We start from the raw sequence: 12,340 nt of genomic DNA on the forward strand, positions 1-12,340 counted from the left end.
AATGTGATTCCGAGGTAAAGTGTTTATGTTCTTGGGGGAAGAGGGTATGGGGAGGGATTGAATGGTTAATTTTTTTTTTGGTTTTTTTTTTTTTTTTTTTTTTGTTTTGTTTTTTTTCTCTCCCCTGTCCCCAATGATTTGTGGTATTGCGTACCTTGTGCTTTCTGCTTGTTTTTTTCTTTACTATTAAACTGCTGATGTTTATTTCCAGGAATGTTTTGCAAATGTCCTTCTCACTCTTCCCCTCTACAACTGTAGGTACATTGTTCCTTTTTATCAAATAAGCACGTTTGAAGCAAACCAAAGATAAAATAAAAAAGGTCTTAATGTCACTTAAAGGAATGTTTCTTAATGTGTGCAGATGTATAAGTAGTGACTATATTTTAAAACTCTTCTATATGATAATGCATTGCTTTCAGCTAACTGACACATTTATGTTAAGTTAGAAGACACGGAGGATTAGAAGCGTGCTGCGAGGAATATGATTCCAAATTAAACCCTCTTTACTTACTTAATTTGACTCAGTGCTTGGCTCTCAGCAGGGCTTGTGTTACAGTACTTCTTGTATTGACACCTTTTACTTCTGGAAAGAAGATGCTTTCTATTTCAAACGGCTCTTTTAAAAGCAAAGTAGCCTACTTATTTCTAACTTAACATAAAGTTGTTGTATGGTCTTCTGGGATGATGGGGTGTTCATGCAAGCTTGCATTTCTTCCTGTAGGCATTCGTTGTGAAACACCTCTTGGAGTATACCCAGCAGAGTGAGTCCAACCTGCAGTACAGCTTGTTTTTAGTTTTTGGCATCTTTATGACGGAAGTGGTGCGATCGTGGTCCCTGGCACTAACCTGGGCATTGAATTATCGCACGGGGGTCAGACTGCGTGGGGCTGTCCTGACAATGGCATTTAAGAAAATTCTTAAGCTGAAAAACATCAAGGAGAAGTCTCTTGGAGAGGTAAGCTGCAGCCTTGTTTTGGAAATGGCAGTGTAAAAAGGGGTGTGTAATACATTTCTTTGAGAGTGAGCTGTGCCTTAAATCTAAGTAATTTGTTCTGTCTGTTTTTCAGCTCATAAATGTTTGTTCCAATGATGGCCAGAGGATGTTTGAAGCTGCAGCAGTTGGCAGTTTGTTGGCTGGGGGCCCTATTGTGGCCATCTTGGGAATGGTTTATAATGTGATTATTCTGGGTCCAACAGGCTTCTTGGGATCTGCCGTCTTCATCCTCTTCTACCCAGCAATGGTGAGTTAGAAAGGGTTAAGACTTGCTTCATTTTTCCTAGGTCAGATAAATATATAGTTCTGAATAAAAGGTGTTGAAACGAGCTAGATTTAGCCTGTTTATGGCATTGCACATTATTGAAGGTGTTTATAAAATAGTATATGAAGCAGAAATTTGGGAACTCAAAGTGATAAAATTATAAAATGGGGATAGGAAAGCTGATAGATTTGGCTGAGACTAATATTCATAGCTAAATAAAACTGCAGAATATTCAGGTACTCATGGTTGAGATTGGAAGGACATGAGGCCTCCAGATTGTATATGGGAGCTTGGTGTTGCATGAGCAGCATTCTTGATTTCTTGACTCAAGATATTGAAAAACCACATCTGGCACAGCTGGTTCTTGATGAGGTACTTCTGCTTCTGCTGAGCTGTGAAATAGGCTAGTTCAAGCCAAAATCATCTCCCCTATAAAATGCCTGTAAGGCTGCTGAAGATTTGTCACTGTGTTTGTAATGCATGTTTTATAAACCGTGGAGGCTGAATACTGTGAGGTTCACTGTGGTTCAATTTATGTGGCCAAAAGTAAGAATTATATAGTGGGAATTGCATTTTAGAGGGGAATGAGGAGTGGAATTTGAACATGTTTTCCAGTTCTTTCCACCAGCCCCCCTTTATTAATGGGGGACTTGAAATGAGTTCGCAGGTATATGAAGAAAGGCAAGGAGCTAAAACTTCCTAAAGTAGTGTGTTTGGCTTGGATTTCAGGCCAGGAATGGGATGAATGTAGGAGTAGCAGATACTTTTAAACATGTCAAACAATTTTGTGATTTTAGGTTCATTTACTAAAAATGTTAAAAATTATTTTACTACCTTCATAGCACTGGCATAAACTAGAAATTTATCTGGCTGGGCAAAATCCTACAGGATCAGGTTAAAAGGCTGGCTAAAATGGGGGTCAACTTCGTGTGTCTTTAGGTTAACTTTGTGCCTCAGAAACTTTAATTAAACTGGTACAGTTTAATATTGGTAAAAGTGCACACCTTTATTCTCTCAAATTTTAGTTGAAATTTGCTCTCAGGAGTCTGGTGCTTGGTGCAGATGGGGCAGGAGGAAATGAATGGTGTTTCTAGCCTGAGTTTTATGTTAGAACAGCAGTTGCCTGACCCTATCCCTGAATCCCCTTTTCACATTAAAAATTAATTTTCTCTGGCAATTAGGAATTGAATGTACTTGCTTTTACTGAGTTGCCTTTAATGTTTCATGGTGCTGTCTTTTGTTTCAGATGTTTGTGTCGCGCCTCACAGCTTATTTCAGAAGAAAATGTGTAGCAACAACAGATGAACGTGTGCAAAAGATGAATGAAGTTCTTAATTACATTAAATTCATTAAAATGTATGCCTGGGTCAAACCCTTTTCTCAGAATGTTCAAAGTGAGTTCCCAGAGTCTGTAAATGTCTCCTTTGCTGCAGATGCCCATAGCTTTGTGGCCTGCTGCAGCCTGACTCTGTGCTGTAGATGCTGCTGTACGAGCAGTGTAAGACCTGCTTCTAAAACTTCACCTTCTAGTGTAGTGATATTTGTGGCATGACACTAATCTTAAATTTTTCAGTTTTGTTCCTCTTTTATAATTTAACAAATGTGCTGGCTGCTCTAATTAAAAAAAATTAATCCCTATATTTGTGTGGCAATTACAGACCATTATATTTTCCTCCTCTGTAATTGCTTTCTCTATGAGAAGTTTTATAATGGGATAAACACTCATGTGCTAAGTTAGGCCTCTTACTCAGTGTTTATACTGTTGTGTGACTGTCTGTTGTGTGTATGTACCCCTGAATGAACTTGGTGCCCCTATTTGTATTTCTAGAAATTCGTGAGGAGGAGCGCAAAATCCTGGAGCGTGCAGGTTACTTCCAGAGCATCACTGTGGGAGTGGCTCCCATTGTTGTTGTCATTGCCAGTGTGGTGACCTTTTCTGTCCATATGATCCTTGGTTATGACCTTACAGCAGCTCAGGTAAACTGTTGAAAATATTCTTTATGTTTTTGCTTCTGTAGCTTTTCTGCTGAGCCATTTCTTGTGTGGCTATGCCCATGTGGCCAGGCTGTATCCTCACTCACTGAAGAGAATATCTGATGGCTGTCACAGCAGCAGGTGTAGTCTTACATTTTGCACAAAAGACTCTTGGTGCTTTTTTGTCCTGACCTTCCTCAAAACAGGTTTTGGGCTTGAATGTAAATGAGTCCTCCTGTTCAGATGGGGCATTGGGGATTACTGGATAATTTGTTTTGCACTGGATGCAAACAGCAGAAATGCCTAAATATAGGATTTGAGTTTGTGCCTTTACTAGTAAGTTAATGCAGAATTTGCTAGCTGCTGTGTTTGTTAGACCTACAAACAGAGCAGGTCTGTCTTGGTTTGTTAAAAGCACTAGAGAAGGAGCTGGGTAAATTTTTCTGCTGTTTGAGAATACTTTGAGTATTTATGTGGCTGTTCTTGGACTGGGCCTTTTCTGTGGTTTTGAGTTGCAGCTGTGCCATTTCAGCTTTTCGAAGGCTGAAGCTATTAGAATGATGCATCCAAATGTGATTATTTTTCTTGTCTTGTTTGTAGGCATTCACAGTGGTCACTGTCTTTAATTCAATGACTTTTGCTCTCAAAGTAACTCCATTCTCAGTGAAGTCTCTGTCTGAGGCATCTGTTTCTGTTGACAGATTTAAGGTAAGCAGTCATTTGGCCTCACAGTCTTCACTGTAAGTGTGGAGTGTTGTATGTGTTCAGTAGATGTAAAGGGAGCACTTGGAAGGTAATATGATTTAATGGCAGAGAAGTTATTTTTCTTTACACTTAGCATTCCAGATTATTTGACTCTGCAAGAGATACAAATGTAGTGAAGGAATATTAGCAGTTTAAGAATAGAAATAATACCTGTGTGAGGAGAAGCAAAATAATCTGATTCAATGATTTTATGACTTTGAAGTTGGCCACAGGAAGAGATAAGAGTGAAGGATTCAGTGGCTCACTGTATCATAATTTCTAACTGCATTTTAAGAACATACATATGAAAAGACTGCAAGATGTGTGCAATGAAATTCTATGCTTTGCTAATAAAACTTTTTGAAAATATCAGGTGTTAGGTAAGCAGATTGACAAAAAACAGTGGATTTGTATCTGGGGTCATAGAACCCTGAGGTTTTATATTTCCAGACCAGATTAAGTAACTGAAATTCCCCTATATCAGTAAAATGGAGCTGTGATCTGGCAAAACAGATCTATGGTAGAAAACTGATAATGAACAATCTTATCTCACATCATGGGGGTTGGAGGATGAATACACTGTGTGTACTTTATGAACTCAGAGGGGAGACCTTTACTTTGTTTTGTCTCTTGAAGATAAAAGTGTATTACACATTGTGGAAATTTCCTGAATGGAAAATAACACTTTCCAAATAGAAACTTTCACAAGCATTGACAGACACAATAATTCTGTGCAATGCATTCACAAAACAAACCTCTATGTAAGAAAAATAGGATCTGTACAGTTCTTTTGAGATTCCATTGCTTTTGAGCGTTTTTGCTTCATCTTCTGAGTCAGCCTAAAATCAGCCTTACTTAAATCTATGTACACTAAAGGGAATCTTCTGGGAGGGAAGAGAAGAAAAAGGAAATAGACTTATCTCCCAGTTTGGCTATAAATTGTGTAGGAAATGTAACATAAGGTGGGGATACTCTGACATCACAGTAAAAATTTAATTGACTTTTTGGCTCTGTAAATGAGTGAGCTTTCTTATGAGTGTATGATTCAGGCATAGCAATTGCAAGAATAAATAAGGCCGGGAATTGAGAATTTTTAGTCACAAAATACTACTTGGTTCAAAACAAATTGTGTAAGTGGCAAACATTTTATCCTGTAATTAAACTGTGTGAAAAATGTCTTCCTAATCTGTTGATTGTAAATACTGATGGATGTGGTGGAAAACATGATACAGTTGACTTAATGGCTTACTTCATATTGCCAAGCAGCCTGAGATAGATCAGCTACACTTATGCAAGATGACATTTTCCCAGCAGAAAAGCTGATGGGTGAAGGCTCAAGTTAAAAGCCATTCTGTCTCCTTCCATAATGAGTTGGTGTGCAGGACAAGTCAGTCACTTTATCTCAAGTGGCCTTTCCTCTCCAACCTGTGTTCTCTGTTCATGTGTTTTTAATCTGGAACATAGTCAAAGGAAGAAGCCCCTGTCTTAGCACATCCACAGTATTGCAGTTCTGTGGAAGTCAAGTGTATCCAAGTGCTTCCACCACATCCAGGAATGCCCCAGCCACTTAGCAGACCTGGAGTTAGTTTACACTAATGAGCTACCTTTTGCTCTTCAGCTTCCTCCTACTATATAGCCTGATGTGTTTTGCTGCGTGAGTGTGCCGTAGGCTTGTCTCCCAGTCTTGATCAGGTGTCTCATCTTTACACCTCTCTCACAACTCCTATCAGAGTTTATTTCTAATGGAAGAGGTTCATATGATAAAGAAAAAACCAGCCAATCCTCACACCGCGATAGAGGTGAAAAATGCTACCTTGGCTTGGGACTTCTCCCATGCCAGCGTCCAGAGCTCACCAAAGTTGACCCCCAAAGTGAAAAAAGACAAGAAAGTCACCAAGAGCAAGAAAGAGAAAATGAAGCTGCAGAATGAGGGACAGCAAGCTGTGCTGGCAGAGCAGAAAGGCCATCTTCTAGTGGACAGTGATGATCATCACAGCCCTGAAGAGGAGCACAGAATCATCCACCTGGTTAACCTTCGGCTTCAGAGGACTCTCTACAACATCGACTTGGAGATAGAAAAGGTAAGCAGTAATGAGCTTTTAAAAGGCCTCACTTTAGCTGCCCCCTGGAACAGAGAGCTGTGTGCTGTTTCATTTTGTATGAAATGGAGCATATTGCTTTTGTGCACTCCTGTAATATCCATGGCAACTGCAGTATCCAGGATGCAGTGTCTGATCTTGCTGTAAACAGCTGTGCCGTTTTAGCGACTGGATCTTTGCAAACAGCCTGTGAAACAAGGGCAGGCTGTATAGCTTCCACATCCACCTGAGGGGTTTGCAGCTCCCAGCACAGTGTGTGAGCCACTGAGTTCAGAGAATCTGCAGGGCACCAGGTACCAGGTGCTGGTGAACAGTGTGCTCCTGCAGTGGTTTGATAATTTTGCAGTTTCAGCAGTATTCTGGGTGAACATTTTAGGTGATTAGGTGTTCCAATAGGGCATAACAGTGCTTTTCATTGAAGAATGTGCAATTTTTTTCCTTGAGAATTTTTGTATGTTAGGATGAAGGTTTTGAAGAATTGTAGAAGCATTTAGAGCTATTGCTCCAAGATGGGTAAAAGTATGTAAGATGTCAAAGAAAAGCATTGAACTTAATACATGACATTATCTACAAATACAAAAGCTTAACAGTCTGCAGTTGGATATTGTAGTAATGGGATCCATGTATTTATGAAGATATTCAGTTAAATTGTCTTATATACTTATGCAAATAGCGGGAGAGTTTTAAACTATTTTAAACAGTAAAAAAACCTGTATTGTAAACTCTGGGGGAGAGGGTATATAGTTTAAAAAATTGCCTCAAAAAGGAGTACAATTATTTGAAAATGTAAAGGCTGGTTTTGTCTCAGAAGTATGCTATCAAGAGAAGGCCAGCAATGTGTTCTACAAGTAACCTATATACCTTTGTTGTTCACTTTACATGTTTTACAAAACGAATAAAAATAGTTTAATATGGATCTTAACCCCTCCCATTCCTTTGCAGAAAAATTCTTCAAGGTGACTGAATTATAGTATTTTCTTGGTACATGTTCTTTAGCAAATTGGATTTAATTGGCAAGGAGTTTTACTGGACCCATATATGCTACATTTTCTTTTCTTTCAGGCTTTTCCTCTTCATATCTTTCCTTACCACTCTCAAAAGCATCTTAGTGCATTCTGTTCAGGCAGGCCTTGGTGCTTTTGGTTTATTGATCTTCTGGGCTGGTATCCCTAGTAAGAAGGAAGCTGGTCTTCAAACACTTTTATTTTTACCTGTAGAGTTGATTGCAGTTTTATTTCACTGTGAGATTACTTTCACTCTATACAATTTGAGTGTTAAAATGCTGACTCTTGTTTTTGTTTTTTTTTTTTTTTTTCCTGTTATGTCACTTTAGCGCTGTCATTCATATCCAACTGTCCTCTCGTAGGTACTAAAGGTGGTCTGAATTCTGGAAGGGGTGAAGAATGTAATGAATACCATATTTTTTATTTCCTGTGTAGGGAAAACTTGTTGGAATTTGTGGCAGTGTGGGGAGTGGAAAAACTTCACTTATCTCAGCAATTTTAGGACAGGTGAGAAATCCTGTTTTGAGTATGTTTGCTCTTCTCTTTCCCATCTCCTATTTCACTTGTTTGTACTCTGTAGAATGCAGTCTTTTCTAAACATGGGGTAGCATAATGTCCCAGCTGGTCTGTAATTCCAGATGACCTTGCTGGAGGGAAGCATTGCAGTAAACGGGACCTTCGCTTACGTGGCCCAGCAGGCCTGGATCCTCAACGCCACTCTCCGGGACAACATCCTTTTTGGCAAGGACTATGATGAAGAAAGGTTTGTCAGACTGCTTGCTGATTTTCATGAAAGCTTAGTAATTCTTGGCCCAAGCGTGGGAAAAATTTGATGCAGAGTACGCTACAGATAAAGGCTCTATGCCCTTCTGGAGTCTTAGTCACCTCTAAGTCCCATTTGGGATCCTGCCTCTCTTGCAGCTCTCTCTCACCCTGTGGCTGGTGACTGTCACTGTGCCTGTCACTGCTCCTTGCAGTGAGGCTAGGCCTCATCCTGCACCTCTGGTTAAAACCAGCAGCTGATGTGAGCAGCACTAAAGTGGTATTTGCTCTTGCTGTCCTGGCCTTGCCCTCTTCAAACACAACAACTGCTGTGTGCCAGGTACTGACATCTCCGGTGGGGGACTTTGCTGTGGCCCTTAGCCAACTATCCCTAGAGACAAATTGTCTCCTTATCCTCACAATGCTTCTGAGGAAGGTGATTAATTATTACCCTCAGTTTTCTCCTGGGAATCCAAGGCAGATAATTTCTTTTACGTTGCCGGAATATCTGCTATTAGTGTAGAAAATGATATAGTGCTGTACTAGCTAAATAATTGTGGGGAAAATCGGTGTTCTTAACTATTTATCTACTTGTTCTTCAGATACAATACTGTGCTGAATGGTTGCTGTCTAAGGCCTGACCTGGCCATCCTTCCAAATGGGGACCTGACAGAGGTATGTTTTGCTTGTACTACACTAATTAATAGATGGAGAAGAGAATTTTGGCTTGGCAGGGTAAACTGGAATGAGGGTATATCAGTCTGTGGTGCATATAAGCCAAGCTGTCAAATGCAGTCTTTTGAGCTGAGCTTAGTGGGTCCTGGTCTGTTAAGAGTTGTACCTTGTTTTTTGGTTTTTTTGTTTTTTTGTTTTGTTTTTTTTACTCATATGTTGACTGTTTGGGAATTTTTTTATTGTGTTGTAAATTTAGCTGCCTTAACAGAACCTAACTGAACTCAATTTAAAATAGCTGAGAAGAACAATAGCTATGTTAATTCATAAAAGGTAAAACAAGCAAAGAAAGTATGACCACATTTCAAGCATATTAACCTTGAATATATAACGCATGTCACAAAGTGGACACCTAAACTTGAATACATATATGTATGAATATAAAATGTTATGGTAAGAATTTTAATATAAATATATAGATTAATATTATGGTCTGCTTTATTCTGGTCATCTGTGTTGCATGGTGCTGAAGAAATAAAACCATGGGTGTGTGTCTCTGCAGATTGGTGAACGAGGGGCTAACCTGAGTGGGGGACAGCGTCAGAGAATCAGTCTGGCTCGCGCCCTGTACAGTGACAGGGACATTTACATCCTTGATGACCCCCTTAGTGCCTTAGATGCTCATGTTGGAAATCACATTTTTAACAGTGCAATAAGGAAGCACCTGAAGTCAAAGACTGTCCTTTTCATTACGCATCAGCTTCAGGTACTTAATTGCTCATACTTTTTTTTTGGACTTTTTCTTCATACTGGAAACTTCTGTGCCTTAACCCTGTCTATTTATAGAATGTATTGTTTACAATTATGAACTAGGTTTGCAAATATGCACTGACCACAATTTAATTATTTGATATCAGTGCTGCTTGGTGTCTGATTGGGACTGGTAACATTTGGCTAAAGAAAATTTACCAGAGAAATATATGCCCAGTTAAAAAATACTTTTGTTAACTTGCTATAAAGCTATTTTATCAGAGCAGAAAGCAGTTATATTTAGAGTAAGTAAATCCAAATTGATGTACCTGAGATTTTTTTTTTTTTTGCTGTCTTCTGTGCATGGAAATATTAGTGGTTAGTCTATCAGTATTTGCAGTGTTTAAGTATCCTGAGTCATGTCTTCCAAAAGAGATTGGTTTTGATAGGACATAAAATTTTTATTTGTGTAGTGTGAGTAATCATGGTGCTCAAGTCAGAGGAGGATCTCTGAAAGTCAGCTGTCTTACGTGGGAGTAGGTGTGCTGTGTGCCACTGTCTATAGGCTGCTGAGAAAGGCTGTGTGGGAGTGTTTGGTTATTGAATGTCATGATAGACACTTGTTCTTATTGCCACTTTCTCTCCAGTATCTTGTTGACTGTGATGAAGTGATCTTCATGAAAGAAGGCTGCATTACTGAGAGAGGCAGTCATGAGGAACTGATGAATTTAAATGGGGATTATGCAACTATTTTTAATAGCTTACAGCTGGGAGAAACACCACATATTGAGGTACTTGTTTATTTTAAAGTGCTCTGAATCTTGACTATTCTGAGGTGAACCAGGTGATGTTGGAAAACTGGAAAATGGCTTCACACATTTTCATGTATTGATCTGACCAATAGATTTCCTATAGAGTAATCTGTGCTTCGTTAGCACTTTGTCACAATTTGTTTTTAGGGAATGTGTGCTAGAGAGGACTCTGCCAATGAGCTCATGGGTTAATCATGAAAATATTGTAGTGTCTCCCCTGGTGATGCTCAGAGCAGGAAGTTTGTCTCTCTTATTGTACACTCCACTCCTTAATTTACCTCTGAATTAGCACGGATCTTCAACCTTTGTCTGAAAAAATTCTTACTGGTTGGTTATTACTTTTTCAATGGAGTGTGACTGAGGCACAGCAGGTGTGACACAGCTCGTCAAAAGTTAGATGTGACAGTATTTTGGAAATGTAACTGAAGATGCTGTGTTTTGGGGGAGTTTGAGAAAAAATATTTTGCCTTGGCATGAATTGCTATGAAAAAGTTTGTAAATGCAAACTTGAATATGTGCTCAAGTATTTCAGTTGTTGCAAAAATTGTAAATCTAGAAAATAACAAGAACATTCAGTGCAGCAACACCTAAATTTCCAACAACTTAATTTTTCCCACCCTTCTGCTCTTCATTTCCTGAAGCTAATATCTGGAGTAAGGGTCTTTGCATTTTGCTTTATAATAATTTACTTGTCTAAATTTTGTGTGCATTTTCTCTTAGAAAGAAAAGATTTAAAGTGCATCAGCAGTTTGTTTTCAGAGATGAGAGGCTCCTTACTCACAAGACATTTGAAACAAAACATTTCTGATAAGGAAGCATTATAAGAATTACAGATATAGAAGGAGCTTGATGACACATTTTCCTGGGAGATATTTCCTGGGAGAAGCAAAAGGATATAATGCATTGCTCTGCATATCCTTTGAGCCATGAAGTTTATAGTTCTGCCATTTTAAGACTAATACGATGATAGTGAACAAAGGATTCTCCAGTCTTCATGCTTAGCTGACCTTCAATGTTGCTGTAAACATTAGCTCGTGGAAGGACCATTAAATAGCATTCCCTAGGGGATAAGAATAAATGAATGATTGTTTGGATTCTCTGTGGTTTGATCTCGTGTAAAGTGTGGGAAGGCAACCCTGAACATGGTGTGTCAGGGGTTTCAGCCCATGTGGGCTGACTCTGAGCAGGCAGTAACTCTGGTATGGGAAGATGGCTGGGTTTAGAACAGCGCTTGTGTGCACTTTAGTGTTTGGATGTTGGATTTCAGGAAGATCAAGTTAACCTGACTTACTCTTAAGAAAGGTCTCATGAAATGTCTCAGTGCTAGGGTGCTTTTGGGGGAAAAAAAGCCTCTTTAAAAAATTGTGAGTTATTTTTACAAAGGATAGGAAGATTTTATCTTTCTTGCCGTAATAGGGATACCAGTCCTCTACCATGTACACTCATAATTTCACTGATTCTGAAAATTAACCTTGCACTCTACTTGTACAGGTTGGTAGTAGTTCAGATTAACAGAGGAGGAGAATTTAATCCACCAGAGTTGGCAATCATCTGTAATAACTAAAGTTGATATCCTCCTTGATGTAAATGCTGAGCTATTTGTCCTTAGGTGGTAGATAAATAAAAGTTTGTGTTTAGATATGAAAATGTTGAAGCCAACTATTCTGGTCTGTTTAGTGTCATTGTTTTCTTGCAGATTAATATAAAGAAGAACACAAACAATTCCCTGAAAAGGCCCCAGGATAAAAGTACCAAAACAGGGTCTGTGAAGAAGGAGAAAGTTGTAAAGAAGGAAGAGGAGGGTAACTATGTAATCAAATTTCTGACTGTAATTATTTTGTACTCCTATAAGCTCAAAACATGTGCTTCAAAGTATATTGTTAATGTACCTGTCAGGTTTTGGATGCTGTCTCAATCCTAATCACTTAGTGCCGTTGATCGGATGCAGGCGGTGGGCTAAGAACATTAATTAATTCATTAAATGTAGATGTCTGTAAAATGTTTAAGTTCAATCAGATTTCTGCTGGTCAGATGCCATCAGCACAAAGGACCTGGTAGTGCCTTGTCTCCCACACCTCTCCTTCCTATCCTAAGAGGGCCATGTGTACAACTGGGCACTCAGTCCTGGGCATGGCATGTGTTTATGGATGAAGGGAAGGTCTGACGCCTGTAGTTCTGTTTAATGTTAGCTTTGAACTTCAGGGTTTAAAAAGCCATAGTGAGGCTAATCCCAGCCTAACTTTTAAGTCTGTGCTGATGAGGCT

At 39.1% G+C, this 12,340-nt stretch overlaps 1 protein-coding gene across 11 annotated transcripts in view; it reads left to right on the forward strand.

The window, feature by feature from the left end:
* The window catches only part of ABCC5 (ATP binding cassette subfamily C member 5), a 68,000-nt gene that overhangs the window by 19,974 nt on the left and 35,686 nt on the right, over positions 1–12,340 (forward strand). For 9 of the 11 annotated variants that reach the window (XR_009933481.1, XM_062499536.1, XM_062499538.1 and 6 more), the window contains 12 exons: positions 722–955; positions 1,068–1,241; positions 2,506–2,653; positions 3,088–3,236; positions 3,834–3,941; positions 5,708–6,058; positions 7,516–7,587; positions 7,719–7,843; positions 8,445–8,517; positions 9,077–9,280; positions 9,912–10,055; positions 11,773–11,878. Coding sequence is in view for 9 of the 11 variants with exons in the window: in XM_062499536.1 (XP_062355520.1) it covers positions 722–955; positions 1,068–1,241; positions 2,506–2,653; positions 3,088–3,236; positions 3,834–3,941; positions 5,708–6,058; positions 7,516–7,587; positions 7,719–7,843; positions 8,445–8,517; positions 9,077–9,280; positions 9,912–10,055; positions 11,773–11,878 (1,888 nt within the window). In the remaining 2 variants the exon portion in view is untranslated. Of the gene's footprint in view, positions 1–721; positions 956–1,067; positions 1,242–2,505; positions 2,654–3,087; positions 3,237–3,833; positions 3,942–5,707; positions 6,059–7,515; positions 7,588–7,718; positions 7,844–8,444; positions 8,518–9,076; positions 9,281–9,911; positions 10,056–11,772; positions 11,887–12,340 lie in introns of those variants that run through there. The other 2 variants (XM_062499542.1, XM_062499545.1) reach the window with 2 other exon arrangements.

Source organism: Cinclus cinclus, chromosome 10 (genome assembly GCF_963662255.1).
Source record: "Cinclus cinclus chromosome 10, bCinCin1.1, whole genome shotgun sequence".
Lineage (NCBI taxonomy): Eukaryota > Metazoa > Chordata > Aves > Passeriformes > Cinclidae > Cinclus > Cinclus cinclus.